Source organism: Paroedura picta, chromosome 1 (assembly GCF_049243985.1).
Source record: "Paroedura picta isolate Pp20150507F chromosome 1, Ppicta_v3.0, whole genome shotgun sequence".
Classification (NCBI taxonomy): domain Eukaryota; kingdom Metazoa; phylum Chordata; class Lepidosauria; order Squamata; family Gekkonidae; genus Paroedura; species Paroedura picta.
This window is the reverse complement of record NC_135369.1, coordinates 151,090,290-151,109,354: the sequence shown is the minus strand read 5'-3', so window position 1 is coordinate 151,109,354 and position 19,065 is coordinate 151,090,290. Positions and strand designations below refer to the sequence as shown.

General features: G+C 43.8%; 1 protein-coding gene across 1 annotated transcript in view; it reads left to right on the top strand.

Moving 5' to 3' along the window:
* TINAG (tubulointerstitial nephritis antigen) overlaps window positions 1-19,065 on the top strand; it is a 41,163-nt gene that overhangs the window by 9,439 nt on the left and 12,659 nt on the right. Inside the window, exons 4-9 of the mRNA XM_077308766.1 lie at window positions 3,693-3,807; window positions 5,293-5,416; window positions 6,246-6,396; window positions 14,841-15,018; window positions 15,973-16,018; window positions 18,081-18,204. Of these exons, the coding sequence (XP_077164881.1) occupies window positions 3,693-3,807; window positions 5,293-5,416; window positions 6,246-6,396; window positions 14,841-15,018; window positions 15,973-16,018; window positions 18,081-18,204 (738 nt within the window). The remainder of the gene's footprint in view (window positions 1-3,692; window positions 3,808-5,292; window positions 5,417-6,245; window positions 6,397-14,840; window positions 15,019-15,972; window positions 16,019-18,080; window positions 18,205-19,065) is intronic.

The window sequence follows — 19,065 nt, the reverse complement described above, 5'->3', positions numbered from 1 at the left end:
CTGGGAGGACTGGCAAATACTCCGGAAGATAGAGACAGAGTTCAACGAGATCTGAACACAATGGAAAAATGGGCAAATGAGAACAAGATGCAATTTAATAAAGATAAGTGTAAAGTTCTGCATCTGGGTCAGAAAAATGAAAAGCATGCCTACTGGATGGAGGATATGCTTCTAGGTAGCACTGTGTGTGAACGAGACCTTGGGGTACTTGTGGATTGTAAACTAAACATGAGCAGGCAGTGTGATGCAGCGGTAAAAAAGGCAAATGCCATTTTGGGCTGTATCAACAGGGGCATCACATCAAAATCACAAGATGTCATAGTCCCATTGTATACGGCACTGGTCAGACCACACCTGGAGTACTGTGTGCAGTTCTGGAGGCTTCACTTCAAGAAGGTCGTAGATAAAATTGAAAGGGTACAGAGGAGAGTGACGAGGATGATCTGGGGCCAAGGGACCAAGCCCTATAAAGATAGGTTGAAGGACTTGGGAATGTTTAGCTTGGAGAAAAGGAGGTTGAGAGGGGACATGATAGCCCTCTTTAAGTATTTGAAAGATTGTCACTTGGAGGAGGGCAGGATGCTTTTCCCGTTGGCTGCAGAGGAAAGGACACGCAGTAGTGGGTTTAAACTACAAGTACAACGATATAGGCTAGATATCAGGAAAAAAATGTTCACAGTCATAGTAGTTCAGCAGTGGAATAGGCTGCCTAAGGAGGTGGTGAGCTCCCCCTCACTGGCAGTCTTCAAGCAAAGGCTGGATACACACTTTTCTTGGATGCTTTAGGATGGTTGGGGCTGATCCTGCGTTGAGCAGCGGGTTGGACTAGATGGCCTGTATGGCCCCTTCCAACTCTATGATTCTATGATAGGTGAGATTTGGGCCCTTCTGGCTTTTGATTGGGTTGAGATAAGAAGCTTGAATCTCACTGGCTGGTTTAAAATTAACTGCTGTCACAAGAAAATAAGGAAAAATAGTTTGACTAGGCTATTTTGAGCTGAGATCCGATGAGATTGGGCGTGTTCAGGGTGGTATGGCCGTAGGCAACTATTCTGAGCCAAATCTGCAATGATGCAAAAAACCTGGGTGAAGCAAATGATTAACGTCTTTAGCCATAACAATGTTGCGATTGTATGTGTGTGAACTAGCAGATTGGCCCTCAGTGGGGGATATGTCCCCAATAGGGAGAGGGCATTCCCCCACTGAGAGCCAGTTGAGAGGCTTCCCTGCCCTCCTACTCACCCTCTTCCTCCTTACTGCTACTTCCAGATAGTGAGCAGGATGGAAGAGCCCACTGATGGTAAGTCTTTTCAGCTGGACAGCCTGTGACAGCACTCTTTCTCACCTGGCTGAGTGTCCTTCTATCCACCTCCCAGCCTCCAAGCAATGACAGGTGGAGAACTGGATCCATTGGCCTCCACTAAAGCTGGAGGGTCTGCAGATGGACTCACCCACCTGGGCATCCTTCTGGCCTCCAAGCAGTGTGAGGGAGAACTGGACCTGCTGGTCTTTGCCAGCTGTGGCACCACTTCTCATCTGGCTGTCCCCTCCCAGCCCCTCCTAAACACTGTGTGTGGGAGAATAGAGCACCTTCCCCACATCTAAACAGTATCCCATCTTAGCCACACAGCACTGCCTCAGGTAGTATCTAATTTCCCCTCTTCTCTGATATTTCCTCTTTTCCTTCCCTAGCACCTCCTGTTGCCTCTCCTGTGTTTCTTATTCCTTCTGTCCTTTCCATTCACTAGCCCAGTGGTCCCCAACCCCCCGTCCAAGGACCGATCCCGGTCCATAGATCAGTCGGTACTGGGCTTTGCCTCTAGTATTTTAATTAGGGAGAGATGAGACATATCTGCATGGACACAAACATTTGGGTGAGTCAATGTAACTCCTGAAACAGGAGGGAACATAAATTAATGACCTGAATGCTTCTCTTGATTGATTAAAAAACAGACAAAGAGGAAACAAAAATTGGTTAATGAAATAGCAACTTTATTGTGCTCAGCAAACACCTCTGGGGTAAAGATATTGGGTGATGTCTCCAGCGTTATAAAAGGCTTCTGTTATTGAGAACAATATGCCACTGAGCTAGCGGGGAATTGCACTTAATCACTAATTCATCACCCCTTTCCTTTCCTTTCTGGGATTTGCATTATACCCAGTTGCCTTTAAGAGACTCCCCAAGTTCTAGTTCTCCTCAGCACAGCCTGTAAAAAGGATGTCTATTAAAACAACTAAATCCAAAATAATAGAGTTTCAGATTCAGATCTGGTATATCTGAGTTTAAATTCCCCATTCTGCTGTGGAAGCTAATTGGGTGACTTCAAGCTAGTAATTTACTCTCAGACTAACTTATCTCATGGGGTTATTATGAGGAGAATGGAGGAGAGGAGAACGATGTAGGTTTTTTTGGATTCTCATTGAGCAGAAAAGAGGTTATAGATGATGGAAACAAGTAATAAACAAGTAATAAATATAGCTGAAACTGAGTGGTCCAGAAAAAGGTAGGTTGGCCAGTGGGTGAGACAGAGAGAAGGAAGCAGTAGGAAAGGACGAGAAAATAATTTGAAGAAGGGACACAGAGGAAAGCTAAGGTCCCTTGCATGTCCTAGCAAGTTCTCCACTTGCAACTAGGCCATGTTCATGTAGCACTGTACAACTTGGCTAGAATTTTCCCAGGGAAAAGTTGGCTGGGAAAGGGAAAATTGGAGGGGGAAACACATATAGGTTGGCTAGTGAATGGAAAGGACAGAAGGAATAAGAAACACAGGAGAGGCAATAGGAGGTGCCAGGGAAGGAAAAGAGGAAATATCAGAGAAGAGGGGAAATTAGATACTACCTGTGAGTCTTTAGTGTCTACTGTTGGTATAAAAATAACTTGGCAGCTTGAACAGTTAGGGGTGAAGATGGTTACGGTTAATGATCTTCTGTGAGCTTTTTTCTACATTTCCAAGTACTATTAGCTGATGTCTTATACAAATTATATGTGATTAACCTGTTTCTGTACATGCTATATAACAGTGGTCCCCAACCTGCGGGCCGCGGCCCGGTGCCGGGCCGCAAAGGCCATGGCACCGGGCCGCGGCTCCCTCTCCCCGCCCCGCCCCCGCAGTAAAAAACTTCCCAGGCCGCAAGCTTGCGGCCCGGGAAGCTTCTTACTGCGGGAGGCGGGGAGAGGGAATCAGGGCCGGGCCGCGCCTGTGCGGGCCACGCCCGCTCGGCCCGATCCGCGGGCGCGGCCCGATCCGTGGGCGCGGCCCGGGCGCGGCTCGCGGGCGCGGCTCGGGTGCGGCCCGCGGGCGCGGCGTGGGCGCGGCCCGATCCGCGGGCGTGGCCCGCACGGGCGCGGTCCGCGGGGGCGCGGCCCGATGCCCTGCCGGTCCCCAGCCTCGGAAAGGTTGGGGACCACTGCTATATAACACATAAACTTGAATGGAATGTAGACAGAGACAGGGAGAGATGACCAAGGAAATCTTTGGAGAGCCTGACTTTGTAAGTAAAAACTGTATACATTTCAAATACAATGATGAGAAAAGAGACCTTCTTTGTATGGATATTATTACTTACCTCTGTGAAAAAATTCAAATAAAAAACAAGCCAGATCTATGAACTGGAATGAATGCAAGAACATTTGCCCTGTTGGAGTAATGCAATAATGAGAGGTTTCCTTTGTTCTTATATTAATGAGGCAGATGGAAAGCAAGTAACTACAGCCAGTTTTGGGGAATGAGCCTGCAGGAAGGTTTTCGTTATCGTCTTGGCACGTTACCCCCATCAACAGCCCTACTGGACATGACACCAATTGCAGTAGGTTTCCATTAAAAAAAAATCTTTTCACACAGCGAATAACTTCAGTCTTAATGCTATGCTTTCAAAATTTAATGGAATCTTCCAATTATGCTGCACACAGTGCTGAAGACTGTGTCAGGTACAGTCACTGGAACAAGTTCATGATGAATTTTGGCCAATTCATGGTGCACAAACTGAAGTTTGTGGTAGGTCCATTGGTACAAACTGTCCACAAACTTTCAAGTAGATTATGATGGTTTGCGGTAGTTTGTAAATGGATAAATTTCCAGACAGTCTATGTTCAGTCTAAATATTTACTAACCTGCAGAGCAATAAGGGGGGCAAAATTTGGGGGGCATGTAGAAGAGTATCCAGGGGAGGTTGTCTGCAATGTTGATGTCTCTATTTTGTACATGATCAATTCTATATTGCCTCTCCCAATATGTTCCCCGAAGAATATTGCACTCAACAGATACCAACTTGTTGGTGGTCCCTGGCCCCAGAGAGATCTGGTTGAGGGCCTTTTCAGCTCAGGCTCCTGACTGGTAGAATGAGCTGCCCAATTCATGTTGATCCCTAGTGATGACTTCCTATTTGTTTAAAGAGCAAAAGTGATCTTTAAAAACCAGCCATGTCTTTTGCCACCCCCCTTCTATAAGCTCAGTCTAGGATATGTGCCTGTTCAAATATCATTTTAAAAAGTCGCAGAGAGTTTCCCTCTTCTTAGGTGTGTTTGTATGTAATTACATTGTATAAAATCTTTCCCTGACCTCCCTGTGGGGCATCACTGAATCTCTTCTGCATCTGTCCCATGTGATGAATGGGAGACCCATGTGCATCTCTCATTTTCCCATTCAACCTTCTCCACCCCTCTACTTGGTCAAGGAATACACGCTCAGGTTGCCACAATACACCCTGGTGTGATTGTCCTCAAGTTACTTGCAATGTCATAAGGCACACAGTCCAAGAAATTGGCATCCATCTGAGATTTCAAACACTTGTTTGTAGCTGGTTTATTAATGGCCACTTGTGAGAATAGTAGCTTGATGTTGGTGTTCAGTTTATTGAGTGACACTGGAGTGGATCCAAGGATGGAGACTTCCTTTGGACTAAGGAAATGTCCTCTAGCTAAAGTGGTTCTTTGGGGTAGAGCTCGCCCAGTGCCCCTCATGATCACTGGCAACAAGAAAGGCAACAATCAGACAAGCAGGGTTTATGCACGTTACAAGTAGTGGTACTTAGTCCAGTTATATTGACCAGATTGGGTTATGGTTTAAGCAAGCCACAGTTTTGTTGCATTGTCTGCATGAAGCCTTAGTGTGAAAGGGGAAAGTCGGACAGGGATAGGAGAGGTGTTTGCAGGCCCACACTCAGCATTGGCCTGGTAGGCTGCATGCCCAAGTGTGCACACTGTCCCGGGGGCTGTGAGCTTTGGGGATTCCTCTGTGGGTGCGATGAGTATCTCTCTGTGAAACAAGCATGTTTTTACTTGCCTTTTTAAAGGGAAACTTGATGACAGAAACAGATTTCCCTGAGCATTTTGTGGCCTGGCATGAATGGCCAGGGTGGATTCATGACCCGCTAGACCAAAGGAACTGTGCTGCATCCTGGGCTTTTTCAACTGCAAGTAATGTGTTGCTTTTATTACCTCTCTTGGCCTCGCCAATGAGGCTGCCTGTCTTTCAGAACCTTCCATTAAAAGTTAACTTCTTGCTGAAAAAGAATTGATGGCTATGTGCCATGAAATGTCTCAATGGAATTCACTCTTTTCTCATGCAATATTTTTGGGAGGCGTTGGTGAATTTCTTGCTATTTCCTCTCAGCTTGCAAAAATTAAAACATTGGAGATTAATACCAAGTAAAATCACCCCCCTCCCCAATACCTTCCCCAAGATGCCCCCATCAAAGCCCTGGCAAACAAATCAGCCGAAGGCTCAGGCAAATTGACTAATGCAAGGCTCATTTTGATAACATAATAGTTTGGCACAGAAGGAGAAAACAACCGTGAGCAGAACATCAGAGGACCAGCAACTCCTGGAAATGTGTTTTCTCCTTCTGAAGAGGAGGAGGAAGAGGCTTCTGCTGTCACAGTCAGTTGCCTTCCGGCTACTTGGGTGTCGGGAGCAAAATTCTGACCCCCCCCCCCATTACCAAGCAGAGAAAGATATGTCAGAAGGTGCTCATTATTCCTCCTAGCAAGGTAGAAGAGCTGTTTTTCTCTTTTTAATTTAAAATATTAATGCAGGAGTGTCTAAGATATTAAGCACTCACTGAAACGTTCCCAAGGTAAGGAAATTTGGGCATTTGTCTGGATTGATTTTGGAGGTAAGATATGCAAAAACATTAGACTGGGGGGTCTCAAGGTGATCCCCATTTATATCTTGTTCTTCAATATGGAACTTAAGGCTGTCGTATTTGTGAACTGGTCTTATTATATCTTCGTTTCTGTAAAATAGGTGTTGCTGCAGATCGAATGGCAATTCATTCCAAAGGCCGTTTCACAGACAACCTCTCCCCCCAAAATTTGATCTCTTGCGATACCAAGAATCAATATGGATGTAAAGGAGGCAACCTAAATGACGCCTGGTCTTATCTAAAAAATTATGGGTAAATAGCTAAATCTCTATATTGATTACCATGATTAAAAAAAAATTAATATGGATTTCAAAAACATGGCTAGGAAAAAATATATATGCAAACAGCTGAAAGCAAAATTAAGTAAGCAAGCATGAATAAGATTATGGTAAACTATTATTTAAATGTAAGTTAAAGGGTTTTTTTTATGGGCTCTCATATTGTATTTTTATTGGTTTTTTTATTGTAAACCACCATGAAATGGCTTGTCATGAGTGGCAGTATATAAAATTAAATATAAATAAATATTATTATTATTATTATTATTATTTATTTGATTTGTATGACCGCCGCTCTCGGAAACCGGCTCGCGGCGGTTCACAACATTTTAATACAGATACAATATATTAACCATTAAAATTCCCCATTAAAACCCCATTAAAACAATGACTAAGTCACAATGATGGCGATTAAAACTATTCCCGTACAGGCCCACTGGATGAGCAGAAGGGAACGGAGGATAATTGGGCATAGGATGGAACACTCTGGGGAACCAGGTCAGTTTAGTACTGGCCTCCCCCCTCCGGGGAGAGGGGTCCAATCTTAGCCCCGGGCCATCACCCGGCCTTAGACAAACGCCTGGCGGAAGAGCTCCGTTTTGCAGGCTCTGCGGAACTCAGAGAGCTCCGACAGGGCCCGCAGCTCTTCAGGGAGCTCATTCCACCAGGTAGGGGCCAGGACCGAAAAGGCCCTGGCCCTTGTCGAGGCCAGGCGTGCCTCCCGGGGTCCTGGGATCATCAGCAGATTCTTACCCGCAGAGCGAAGTGCCCTGCGGGGGGCATAAGGAGATAGGCGGTCCCTCAAGTATGCAGGACCCAAGCCGCGTATAGTCTTAAAGGTTAATACCAAAACCTTGAACCTGATCCGGAAACAAACTGGCAACCAGTGCAGCTGCTTCAGCAGAGGCTGAACATGGGACCTCCAAGATGATTTAGTGAGGACCCGTGCAGCTGCATTCTGTACCAGCTGTAACTTCCGGGTTAGAGACAAGGGTAAGCCCGCGTAGAGCGAGTTACAGAAGTCTAATCTAGAAGTAACCGTTGCATGGATCACAGTGGCCAGGTGTTCCGGGGGCAGGTAGGGCGCTAGTAGCCGAGCTTGGCGTAGATGGAGAAACGCCGTCCGGGCTACCTTAGTGACCTGGGCCTCCATGGAAAGTGAGGCATCCAGAATCACTCCCAAATTCCTGGCTTGGGGCACAGATGACAATTGTACCCCGTCCAGGCAGGGAAGACGCGCTTCCTGTTCCTGCTCCCTTCGGCCTAGCCAAAGGACCTCCGTCTTAGAGGGGTTGAGTCTCAGGCGGCTCTTCCTGATCCATCCAGCCACTGCTTCCAAACAACTGGCGAGTTTTTCTGGGGGGAGATCTGGCCGGCCATCCATCAAGAGATAGAGCTGGGTATCATCAGCGTACTGGTGACACCCAAGCCCATAACTCCGTACCAGCTGAGCCAGGGGACGCATATAGATGTTAAATAACGTCTATAAGTATATGAAGCTAATGCAATCAGACAAGCAACAATATAAAACTGGCAGAAGTAAACAATGATATTTATTTAATATCTATTTTATATCAATTCTATAGATTTTTGTGTACTCTCATATATATCAAAGAATGTGATATCTCTATGGCACAGACCTGGGTTTATCTGTGGACTCACTGATGATACAAGTCACTGTCATGAATTTAGGGCTAAAGGATAAGGGATGAGCATCATGGATCACTCTCAGCCTGTGTAAAAGGTAAAGCACGTGCATAGTCAGGCCCAGTTTGAATTATGGCTACAAAGGGAAAGGAGAGGAATGTTTGCCTTTCAACCAACACTTAGCTTGCTAATCAAAATGGGGCTTTTCATATTGCTGTTACCATTTAAAGAGACTGTTATAAGCCTAAAAATAAATATAAAATAAAAGAAGTCAGGTCCTTGAAGCACATTTTTCCCCTTTGAAAAGCCAGTAAGAGTGCAGGAAAGCCCAGTGCTGAAGAATTAAATCCCTTCTTCCCTTTCTACCCAGCTTTAAACTGAACCGTAGGTATACATGTGAACAAATTTACCTTTAGAGACTTAGATCCATGAGCTTCATAACACCTGTTTAAGTTTTTAGTGTTTGATTGGTAAAGTGAACTATTGTCATCTCTCTCTCTCTCTCTCTCTCTCTGCCCCCTTGTGGTGTAGTGGAGCCAAATATTATGAGGTGAAACCTTGAATCCAAGATCTTGATTGAAGGCTATTATTTTTAATCCTCCTCTTAATATAAGATTCTTTACTCAGCAAAAGAAAACCCAGCATCCTGACTGATGAAATAATGGAATTATGCCTTGAGGGCTGTTATGGTCATCAGGTTAGGACTCTCTAATAACTCGCATAATAAAATTTGAAATTAGCTCAGATGGAATCAACTGTGAAAGTTGGTTAACATTGCTAGGTTTCCTAAGGGGTAGATGATGATCACTAGATGCCAACCCATCTGCCCTAACTTCATCCCTGCATCACACAACTCAGCTCTTTGGGGATTTTGACACAATAAACATGTGGACCGATTCCGCATGGAGGCGTAAAATGTGCTCCACCTCCTTGGATGGGAAATCGCACATTTGGAAGTTTCCTGATGGGAGACCCCTCCCACGTTTTCCTCCTGCCTCATCGTGGCTTTTTGCCTCCTGACAAGGCAGCAGAAAATCCAGAAGAGAGAACAACTTGAACTTCTCTCCCTGCTCCTCGGCTTGTTAATCAAGGCAAGCCACCAGTCACTTCACAGCTGTTGTTTTGAGGACCCAAACTTCCTTCCCCTCCCCAAGCCCCGAAATTAATTTTTAAAAAATGCACTTCCGCGCTGCTATGGGGAAACACCACAACATCAAAACATTTTAAAAAAAAAACTTTATACTTCCATGTTGCCACAACAACATCTTGCCACAACAATGAAACATTCCCTTAGATCTCTCTTTTGGGTTCTTATAATGGTCTCTCTTTATTTTTGGGTCCATTTGTGATAGGCTGGCCATGATAAGTGGACCCTGATGATTGTGTGTTCACAGTCAAAATTTAAAAGACAGAGCACAGATACCAAGCTAATAGGGAGAGGGCTGCTTCATCACACACACACCTCTTTCCCTGTTAATACCCCACTGCCAGCAAGCACACACAGGAACGTGTTTTGGGTGCCCAAACCCAAAATTTCTGAGCACAAAGAGGAGAACATTTTATTTTTATTGAGGGCACATAGTTTTGCAGTCCCACAGCAATGCGGACCACACCTCTTTTTAAAGTTCTCATTCTGGAAATGGAGAGGGGAGGGCAGGTCTGAGGGTGGGCAAAATGCTACAAAGACTGTTGCGCATTTCTCCCTCCACACAGGCTTCCCCCTGTTTGTGCCCCGGATTGCAGCATGGCAAGAAGTGGCAAATGGTGTTTTTGTGTGTTAACTTCTAATCTTCACTAGACCATATAATCATGTTGCATTTTTTCCCTTGCTGCTCTCCAAGACTATTTTGCTCTGGGTCTCTAAAACCCTTTTTGTCATGGCCAGCAGGGAGGCCACACTAACCTTATTTTTGTACACCGAGGCATCATCTATTTATTTTTGGTGAAACCAAGCAGTTGTTACCCTATATTTCTGGCTACATCCATGACAAGATGTCATGCAATTGAACTGCAGTTTGTTGAGACAAGCACAAGCACAGGGTGTTTGTCATGTCTGCATGGACCCCTGGCTCCATTGTATCATGTTATGTGTGGCAGAAGGTTTCTGGCTTTTAAATGAATCCAGTCTTCCCATTATGTCTGAATGCAGGTATCTGAATAAAGTGGAGTTTGTTTTGGGGGATTTAAACTCCAGCTTGCACAGGCACCTGCAGTTGGACACTGTGGAAAACAGGAATTTGGAATCTGGAAAGCTTCTGTTATACTCTGCATGCCAATGCAGAGAATTTTGGAATGCTGAGAATGTAGGCAAGGCAAATAAACTGCAGAGCTAAATTTCTACGTACTGGAATTTAGCTGCAGCTTGATGGTGACTTATGAATGTAATCTGAAACCTTCAGAATCCACATGAAGCACGTGTGTGTCCCCCCCCCCCCCTAATAAGGGCATCTGCTAGGTATCTTTCTCTCTCTGTGTTTATCTAACAACTCTCTTCACCCAGAAGAAAAATAACCCTTTTTACAGAGTAATAATTTCACAGAGTTTAGATTTGTTGTCAGGACGCTCATAAGAACATGAATGGGAAACATTAGCAAATCACATGGATAATTTCCTTCATCTTTATCTGCAGAATGATAAATGGCAGCATTTTTACCAGCCTTTTGTTATCAAAGCAATCTTATGATTGTGACAAGAACTCATGATATTGGTAATTATCTGTGATGATCTGCCAGGTAATGGTTAAATAAAATTAAAACTACTTTTCCAAGAATAATTGTGCTTGCTTGTTCGCTGTGGTTCATATGGCTTATATGATGGGCGATTAAGGCAGAATGCCTTGACATTACCACAGTACGATAAAAGCAGGGATAAATTTGGAGTCAGTGGAAGACTAATTTCTCACTTGGTTTGACAAGGCTCAAGAGGGAAAAATTATATACTAGAAAATATGATGAGTATCCAAAAGTAGTCATTTATACCAACATGTTGGTAGCTAACTCTCAAAGTACATGTTACTTTTTACCCATTTTCAAAGATGGAGCTTCCAGGCCTCTTTTAAAATAGTGGCCAGCAGACTCCTTTCTCATTCTGAGGCTAAATCCTTCTTTGCCCCAAACCGCCTTTCCTGCTCAAATATTAAGCCAGCATATCAAGAGTATAGTCACTCCCAACAGCTGGACATTAGATAGGGGCCAGTTTCCTGACTCTTCTTAAAACTTTTTATTTTCCCTCCAATGTCCTCCAAGAAAGATTACTGGACAGCCTTGGGCCAGTTTGGTGTAGTGGTTAGCAGACTTCTAATCTGGTAAGCAGGGTTCAGTTCTGCACTCCCCCACATGCAGACAGCTGGGTGCCCTTGGGCTCGCCACGGCATGTAAAAATGCTCTGACGGAGCAGTGATATCAGGGCTCTCTCAGCCTCACCCACCCCACAGGGTGTCTGTTGTGGGGAGAGGAAAGGGAAGGTGACTGTGAGCCTCCTTCGGGTAGAGAAAAACGTCATATAAGTACCAACTCTTCTTCTTCTCTCAGCTTAATTTACTTCAGAAGGTTATTGAGACTTTTTGGTTATTGAGACTTCCAAATCAAAGAGTGGAGAATTATGGATCCTGCCTTCCAGGGAGAACAATGGGCTATAAATGAAGTGTTCATTAATTAATTGACTTAAAAGCTCAAGGACATAGACTGGATGCCACCTCTTACCCAAAGGTTAATGATGGTGCCTAGTGTACAGGTTAGGGAAAGAGTTCCAAAACTAGGGCACCACTAATGAAAAGGCTCTTTCTCTACTCGACTCCTGGCAGCTGGCAGTCCAGAATTTATGACATGTTCTGACATTATAAAGTTAAACCAACCACAATAGGTGACATGAAAGTATTCTAGTATGTAATTGTATTAAGACAAGTTGGAGGGAGACATGGAAAAGAGAATTATTAGGAAAATTTCCTGACCCAGTCTTTCCCTCTGTGATACTCTAAAACAGTGGTCCCCAACCTTTTAATCACCGGGGACCACTCAACGCTTGACAATTTTACTGAGGCCCGGTGGGGAGGGTAGTTTACTCCTCTACTCTCAACCACTGCCCTAACACTCTCTGATCACTATGGTAATGTTTAAACATCCCTTCAAAATAAGATACAGACACGCCACAACAATGAACATAAGGAACATTTTATTTTCATGTAAATTTTAACTCATGACAATGACAAATCAATAGGAACCCTGAGCTTGTTTATCTGCAACAAGATAGTCCCATCTGGGAGTGATGGGAGACAATGACACCCAAAGTGTGTTGTAAAGGGCCGGGGAGGGGGGGAAAGGTGTCCTTCGCGGCCCACCTCCAATTATTCGATGGACCACATGTGGTCTGCGTCCCACAGGTTGGGGATCGCTACTCTAAAACAGACTTTTTCAACCTTTTAACCCTGGAATAATTTTTCAGGTTTCAAGAAGCCCCAGAATGATGTCAGCTGGCCGGACCTCCTTGCCATGCCCCCATAATTTGCATGTCACTAGAAGTGACATCATCACCCATATTAACAGAGTTGTGAGAAGGACTGGGGGGCAGGGGAGATAGGATGCAGTTTAAGGCAGGAATAGGTATGCAGGCTCCAGTCCCTCCCTGGTACAGAAACCATGAGAGACCTCACTCAGGAGGGGGGAGGGGGAGCAAAGAGGTCAGTTCCCTAGCTTGTGGCTGTGTCCATTAAGACAGGAGGGGAAATGCCATGGACCCCTTCCAAAACTCTTGCGGACTCCAGGGGGATCCCAGACCCCTGACTGGGAATCCCTGCTCTAAACTCAGTGCTCCCTAACCTTTTTTGGGCTGGGGACCGAGAGGGAGGCCCTGGGAGGAAGTGGCCAATTCCTCCTGGTGAAGGCTCTACGGCCTGGTACCAGTCCATGGCCTGTAGGCTGGGGAAGACTGCTCTAATGGATATGGTATCTTCCTATTTTCCCTCCCCCCCCTTTAAATGAAGTTCGATTGTTTTCTGTATGCTGTACCTCATAAAATATGTCCAGTCCTTATTGAACTTTTTGGTAGACTTCCCCTTCCCCTTACAATCACTACTCTGCCCTTCTCCCCTACCTGCTTCTAAAAACTAGAACTAGGCAATGAAGGACAGCATTGTTTTCGCTGTTGAAGATTTTAATTATTTATTGTATTATTTATTGTATTTTTATACACTTTATCTAATTATATGTTGTTTTGATATATCCCACTCTGGGTCTGTGCAGAAAGAGCAGGTAACAAATATAATAAAATTATCATAATCATCAGCATACCTGGCCTTGGAACACTTGGCCATGGTGAGCTATGCAATGGTTACTTCCAGGTTAGACTTCTGTAACTTGCTCTACGCGGGCCTACCCTTGGCTTTGATCCGGAAACTGCACCTGGTACAAAATGCAGTTGCAAGGGTCCTCACTAGAACACCTAATATTCAGCCAGTGGTTACCAGTTTGCTTCCAGGTCAAATTCAAGGTTTTGGTTCTAACATTTAAGCTACATGTAGCCTAGGCCCTACCTATCTGTGGGACCGCTTATCTGCTTATGCCCCCTGTAGAGCACTTTGCTCTGCAGGTATGAATCTGCTGGCTGTCCCGTCCCCCCCTGACATTTGCCCAGCCTGGTGGAATGAGCTCCCAGGAGAGCTACGGGCCCTGACAGAGCTCTTCCAGCAGGTTTTTGGTTGAGGCTGGGGAGGAGAGCTGTCCTGAGATTTACAAACTAGAGGTCCCACCTAGTGAAAATCACTGTGATTAGATCTTCCTGGCTATATCAGAGAATGGATGCAGTTGGGGTATATGATCTACCGACTGGAATAGGGGAAGAATGTTGTCCTGCCATCTGTTGGATTGTTGGGTTGTTAGATTGTAATATTGTTTTTATTGGGTATTCATTGAAGGGGTCTTATTGAGATTGTATTGTTACATTTTATTGTTTTTATCTTGTTTTAAGCTGACTTGGGTTGACTGTGTTGGGAGGGGCAAGGTATAAATTGAATTATAAATAAAAAAAAATAAAATACCTGGGGAGCTCCCAAGTATGCAGAATTGTACTTGTATAAAGGTAGCTTCATTTCACTGGTTGACTGATAGGCCCTTGATCATGAAGTTCCATTTTAGCAGGAATGATACACTTTTGACTACAGTCATCTTATTGAACACAAATTTTGTTTCTTGGATGACTAGGGCAACAGCACTACTAGCCACTACTTAACATCAAGGGGATCCTTTCAGCATAAGTGACTTAGAGACTATAAATTCAAATGGGAAGCCGTGTTGGTCTGAAGTAGCACAACAAAATCAGAATCCAGTAGCACCTTTAAGACCAAGAAAAATTTATTCAGGGCATGAGCTTTCGAGTGCAAGCACTCTTCCTCAAAGAACTCCCTACATCACAATGGAAATATGTAGCAAAAATTAATTCTGTTAAATTAGTAAACTATGTCACACATCCAAATACAGCCAATGATAATTCTTTGCCAAAACAGCCAATCAGTCCCCTTGAAATTCAGTTGTTACTCACACAAACATGGGAGAAATAAAGCTGTCTGCGGAAGTGATCAAAGTCTATCACATCACCATATGTTGCTTGCCCCATCTGTTCCCATACCAGTGTGAAAGGTAATTGCTGGTTACAAGGTAATTGCTGGTAACTATCTTATCCCAAGGTCAGGGCTAAGATAAATATAGCTTGTGTTGGATAAAAACAGGCAAGCTGATAGAATTATCTTTTATAACAAACGATGGTATTTCATTGAACTAGGCTGGTTTCTCATGCATGCTATCCATTATTCTGGAGCCAAAATCCCCACAATACTTGTGCCATTTCAAGTATAGTTGGTATCGATGGGAAAAGACGTGCCACACAGCCGTGTCCAAATAATGTGGAACCCTCCAATCGTCTTCATCAGTGCAGTTCTCCCTACAGGATCTCCTCAAGGGTAAGTGCACTATGCAGGTTCAGATTTCCATATTCATCAGTTTATCTTTTCTGCCGTTTTATTTCACACTGGTAGCTTTGCTGCGTCACTCAGCCTAACGCAGGACATCCTATAAAATGTGCATTTTTAGAAGAGCAGATGAACTGTTTGGCTTGGAATGCCCATCTGTTCAGTTATTCAGTTCAGTTTGCTATTAAACTCTTCTACAAAATGTCTCCTTACATCAAAATGGTCCTTTACAATTAAAATTTAGCTGTACATTCTCTTTTTAATAGGACATTGGGGTTTATATATAACTTTTGGGGTTATATAGACAAAAAGATTGACTAGTTTATGGCCGATTTTCAGGATATATATAAAGCATTTGATACTAGATCAGAAACGTTTTCTCTACTATAAGGTAAAGGTAAAGGTCTCCCCTGTGCAAGCACCGAGTCATGTCTGACCCTTGGGGTGACGCCCTCTAGCGTTTTCATGGCAGACTCAATACGGGGTGCCTTCCCCAGTCATTACCGTTTACCCCCCAGCAACTGGGTACTCATTTTACCGACCTCAGAAGGGTGGAAGGCTGAGTCAACCTTGAGCCGGCTGCTGGGATCGAACTCCCAGCCTCATGGGCAGAGCTTTCAGACTGCATATCTTCTGCCTTACCACTCTGCGCCACAAGAGGCTCATTTTTCTCTACTGTATTTGCCTTTAATTGCATAATTGCATGCTGCTATATTGGTGCATTCAGTGTGACAGTGATTGGCATGGCAGCTCATACACCTCATCCTAATTTGCCAGTGCAGTCTTAAAACCAAATCATATATGCAATGATTAAACATTAACATCCCATCCCTTTGGAATGATGGGATAGAAATCTAAAAACCAATCAATAAATTATTGAATCCAACATATTGTAAAATGTATGCCGAAATAAAGTAAAGAATGTTTCTTTCCCCTCATTTTTAGGAGACTGACATAATGGAAGAAATAAAAAAAAATGGACCAGTGCAAGGTAATGGGGAAAAAATAGCCTTATTGTTTCTACTTCAGAGAAAATTCTGCATCCATCCATTTATTTTCTTTCCTTTCTCATCAATTATTTGTTTGGTGCTGTTATCCTCAGAGTGTTGATTACATCTGATTGTATCTTCCCTGGAAATGGAAAATGTCCATGTCTTTTAGGTTAAATGTTTAATTCCTGCCATCTTTAGTTAAAAGGATCAGGCCATAAGTGAAGTGAAAGACCATGAGACCATGGAAAGCTGCTGACAGTAATGACTTTGATGGACCAATCATCTGATTCAGTAGAAGGCAGCTCCGTGGATGTTCATGTACATAGGCGATACAGCAGCTAGTGCTTACACTGAACACCCACACTGGCATTGGTGCCCCCATCCCACCCCTTTCAAATTTTGTGCTTCAGCATTCTTGAAACTATGTTTCTTCCATACAATGGATCAGGGGCCCCTTTCAATATGAAACCCCATCACCTGGATTCACCTGTACATTCCCTGAGTAGGTAAATAGCTGCCCCAAGGAACATTCATTTTATGAGTTTATTATTTAATTTAATGTCCATACAGAATAAGCTCTCCAAATATTTGCCTGACATTTTCCAAATAAAAATCACATAAGGCTAGATTCAAGTGGGTAGCCGTGTTGGTCTGAAGCAGCACAACAAAACAGAATCTAGTGGCACCTTTAAGACCAACAAAGATTTATTCAAGGTGTGAGCTTTAGAGTGCAAGCACTCTTCCTCAGACTTGCACTCGAAAGCTCATTCCTTGAATAAATCATTGTTGGCCTTAAAGGTGCCACTGGACTCTGATCACATCTGTAAACCGCTCCTGTGGAACGGTAAAATAAAACGTAAGGCCTAGGTTGGAGGAGAAAGGGGCGGGGCGGGGCAAGTCCGTGATAAAAATTTGGAGGGGCCAATAGGGAGCCGCGAACCGGCTCCCGATTGGCCTGTCTGAGTGTCACTTCGGGGCCAAGTGGCCCATTGGCCACTTGGCCCATCCTGGACTCCAAGGTGAGGGGGCCGGGGGAAGAGGCTTCGCCGCCGGGAAAGGAGCAGGGCCGCCGTGTTGCTGCTTTCCTGGCGGCGAGCCCGGGACCTTGGGTGGGGAGGGGGGGTGGAAAGGCTTTGATATGCCTAGAAGAGCAGGCCCACCACATCTCCAACATGGCGGGCCTGCTCCTTTCGCTGCACCGAAGCCAGGACCTTGGGGAGGAAAGGCATCACTGCGGTGAGAAGAGCTGGCCCAACACGTCAGAGACACATTGGGCCTGCTCCTTTCGCCGCGCTGTGGCCGGGGGGAGGAGCGGAAAAGCTTTGCTGCGGTGAAAATAGCAGCCGCCACGTTGGAGACGTGCTGGGCCTGCTTTTCTCGCAGCGCTGAAGCCAGGACATCGGGGGGGGAGGGGGATGAGGAGGAGGGCAGCAGGTGGGCCATGACATGGGGGGCCCACAAGGAGCCCTGCGAGCCACCCGGCCCCACCAGCGCCCATGTATTTTATAACTTTAATTGTATTTTAATTGTTTAATTGTTTAAAATGTTTAAATGTATTTTAATTGTTTAAATGTTTGCTGCCTTGTGAACTCTGATTGAATGGAAAGGTGGCATTAAAATGTTTTAAATAAATAAATGAGGGAATCTAATTATAGATCCCAAGATCACATCTACTTTTGCATTAAGGATGATAAGTAGGCCCAGTGGGTGCATAAAATTGTACAAATCTCTATATGGAGAAGGTAGGCAAAATATTGCATGGCAAAAGGGGAAGATAAACAAAAGTATATTACATTTAGAGAAATTACTTTTGGAGTTCACATTGCGATAATCTTAGGTTATAAACAATACATTTGAACTTAACTGATTTTTGCTTCTGCTTATCACTACTGGTGTCAATTAACATTAATTATTGCTTATATTTAATGCTTCCTTCATGATACTTTGTAATGAGGGATTGCTAACCAGTCTTCTGTACAGCAGAAATAAATCAGTCATGAAAAAAGTTGACAGGAGAAGAATAAAGAATACAATCACCAGCTTTGCTTCTTTTGTATTTAGCTGTAATGCAAGTACATCATGATTTCTTCCTTTACAAAAGTGGGATTTATAAATGCAGGAGAACTGAAGGAGTCTTACCACAGCAAGGTCATGCCACTAAAACTCATTCTGTCAAAATTGCTGGGTGAGTAAAATCATGGGCATTTTTTTACTTTATCTATTTCCATAATCCATAACAAATAAGCAGTGGAGATACCTAATGGACTCTGGAGATAATTTGATTGTTTCTACTGAGACTGGAGAGAAAACTTGGAGGATGCAAACATGGTTTCTTAACATCTTCACTTAAATATCTTCAGTAGCAATTGCTTGAAAAAGCCTTTCTCTGACTGATGCCTTGGAGGGGTTGTGGCAGTCTGCCTATACTGGCCTTGACAGAGCAATGCTACGAATATCTTAAATGCTTATTTGGAGGGGCCAATAGCAATTGCTGCGCCCGGATTGCCCTCCCCCCCACCGGTCCGCAACCCCAAAAAGGTTGTGGACCACAGCTCTAGACTCTAGAGTTTCGTTTTCTGCCAGGCTATATGGGTTTTTTTTTCCTGGATCTCAAAATTCTTTTTTTTTATTTCAAATTTTATTTATAGTCCATTTCATTAAAATACATTTATCAGCCCCAGAAAGTGACATGTTAATAGATTAAGTTACATTTACGAATAATAACTTCCAACTGTATTTGTTGAATATATAGAACAAGATCAGTAAATCTATTCAAAATTTTTAAGTCCAGTCGCATTTCCCCTTATATAAATCATGTCATAACCAATAGTCATAAATCCACAATTATATTTTTTTCCTGATAAATGCTATCCAAAGATTCCATTTTGTCTTAAAGTCCAATATTTGTTTTATCTTCAATATATATTAATTTCACCATCTGGGCGAGCTCTAACATTTTCAAGTGCCAATCTAATATAGTGGATATCTCCCTTAACTTCCAATATTTCACCCATGCAATCTTTGCCGTCATTGTCAAGTATATAAA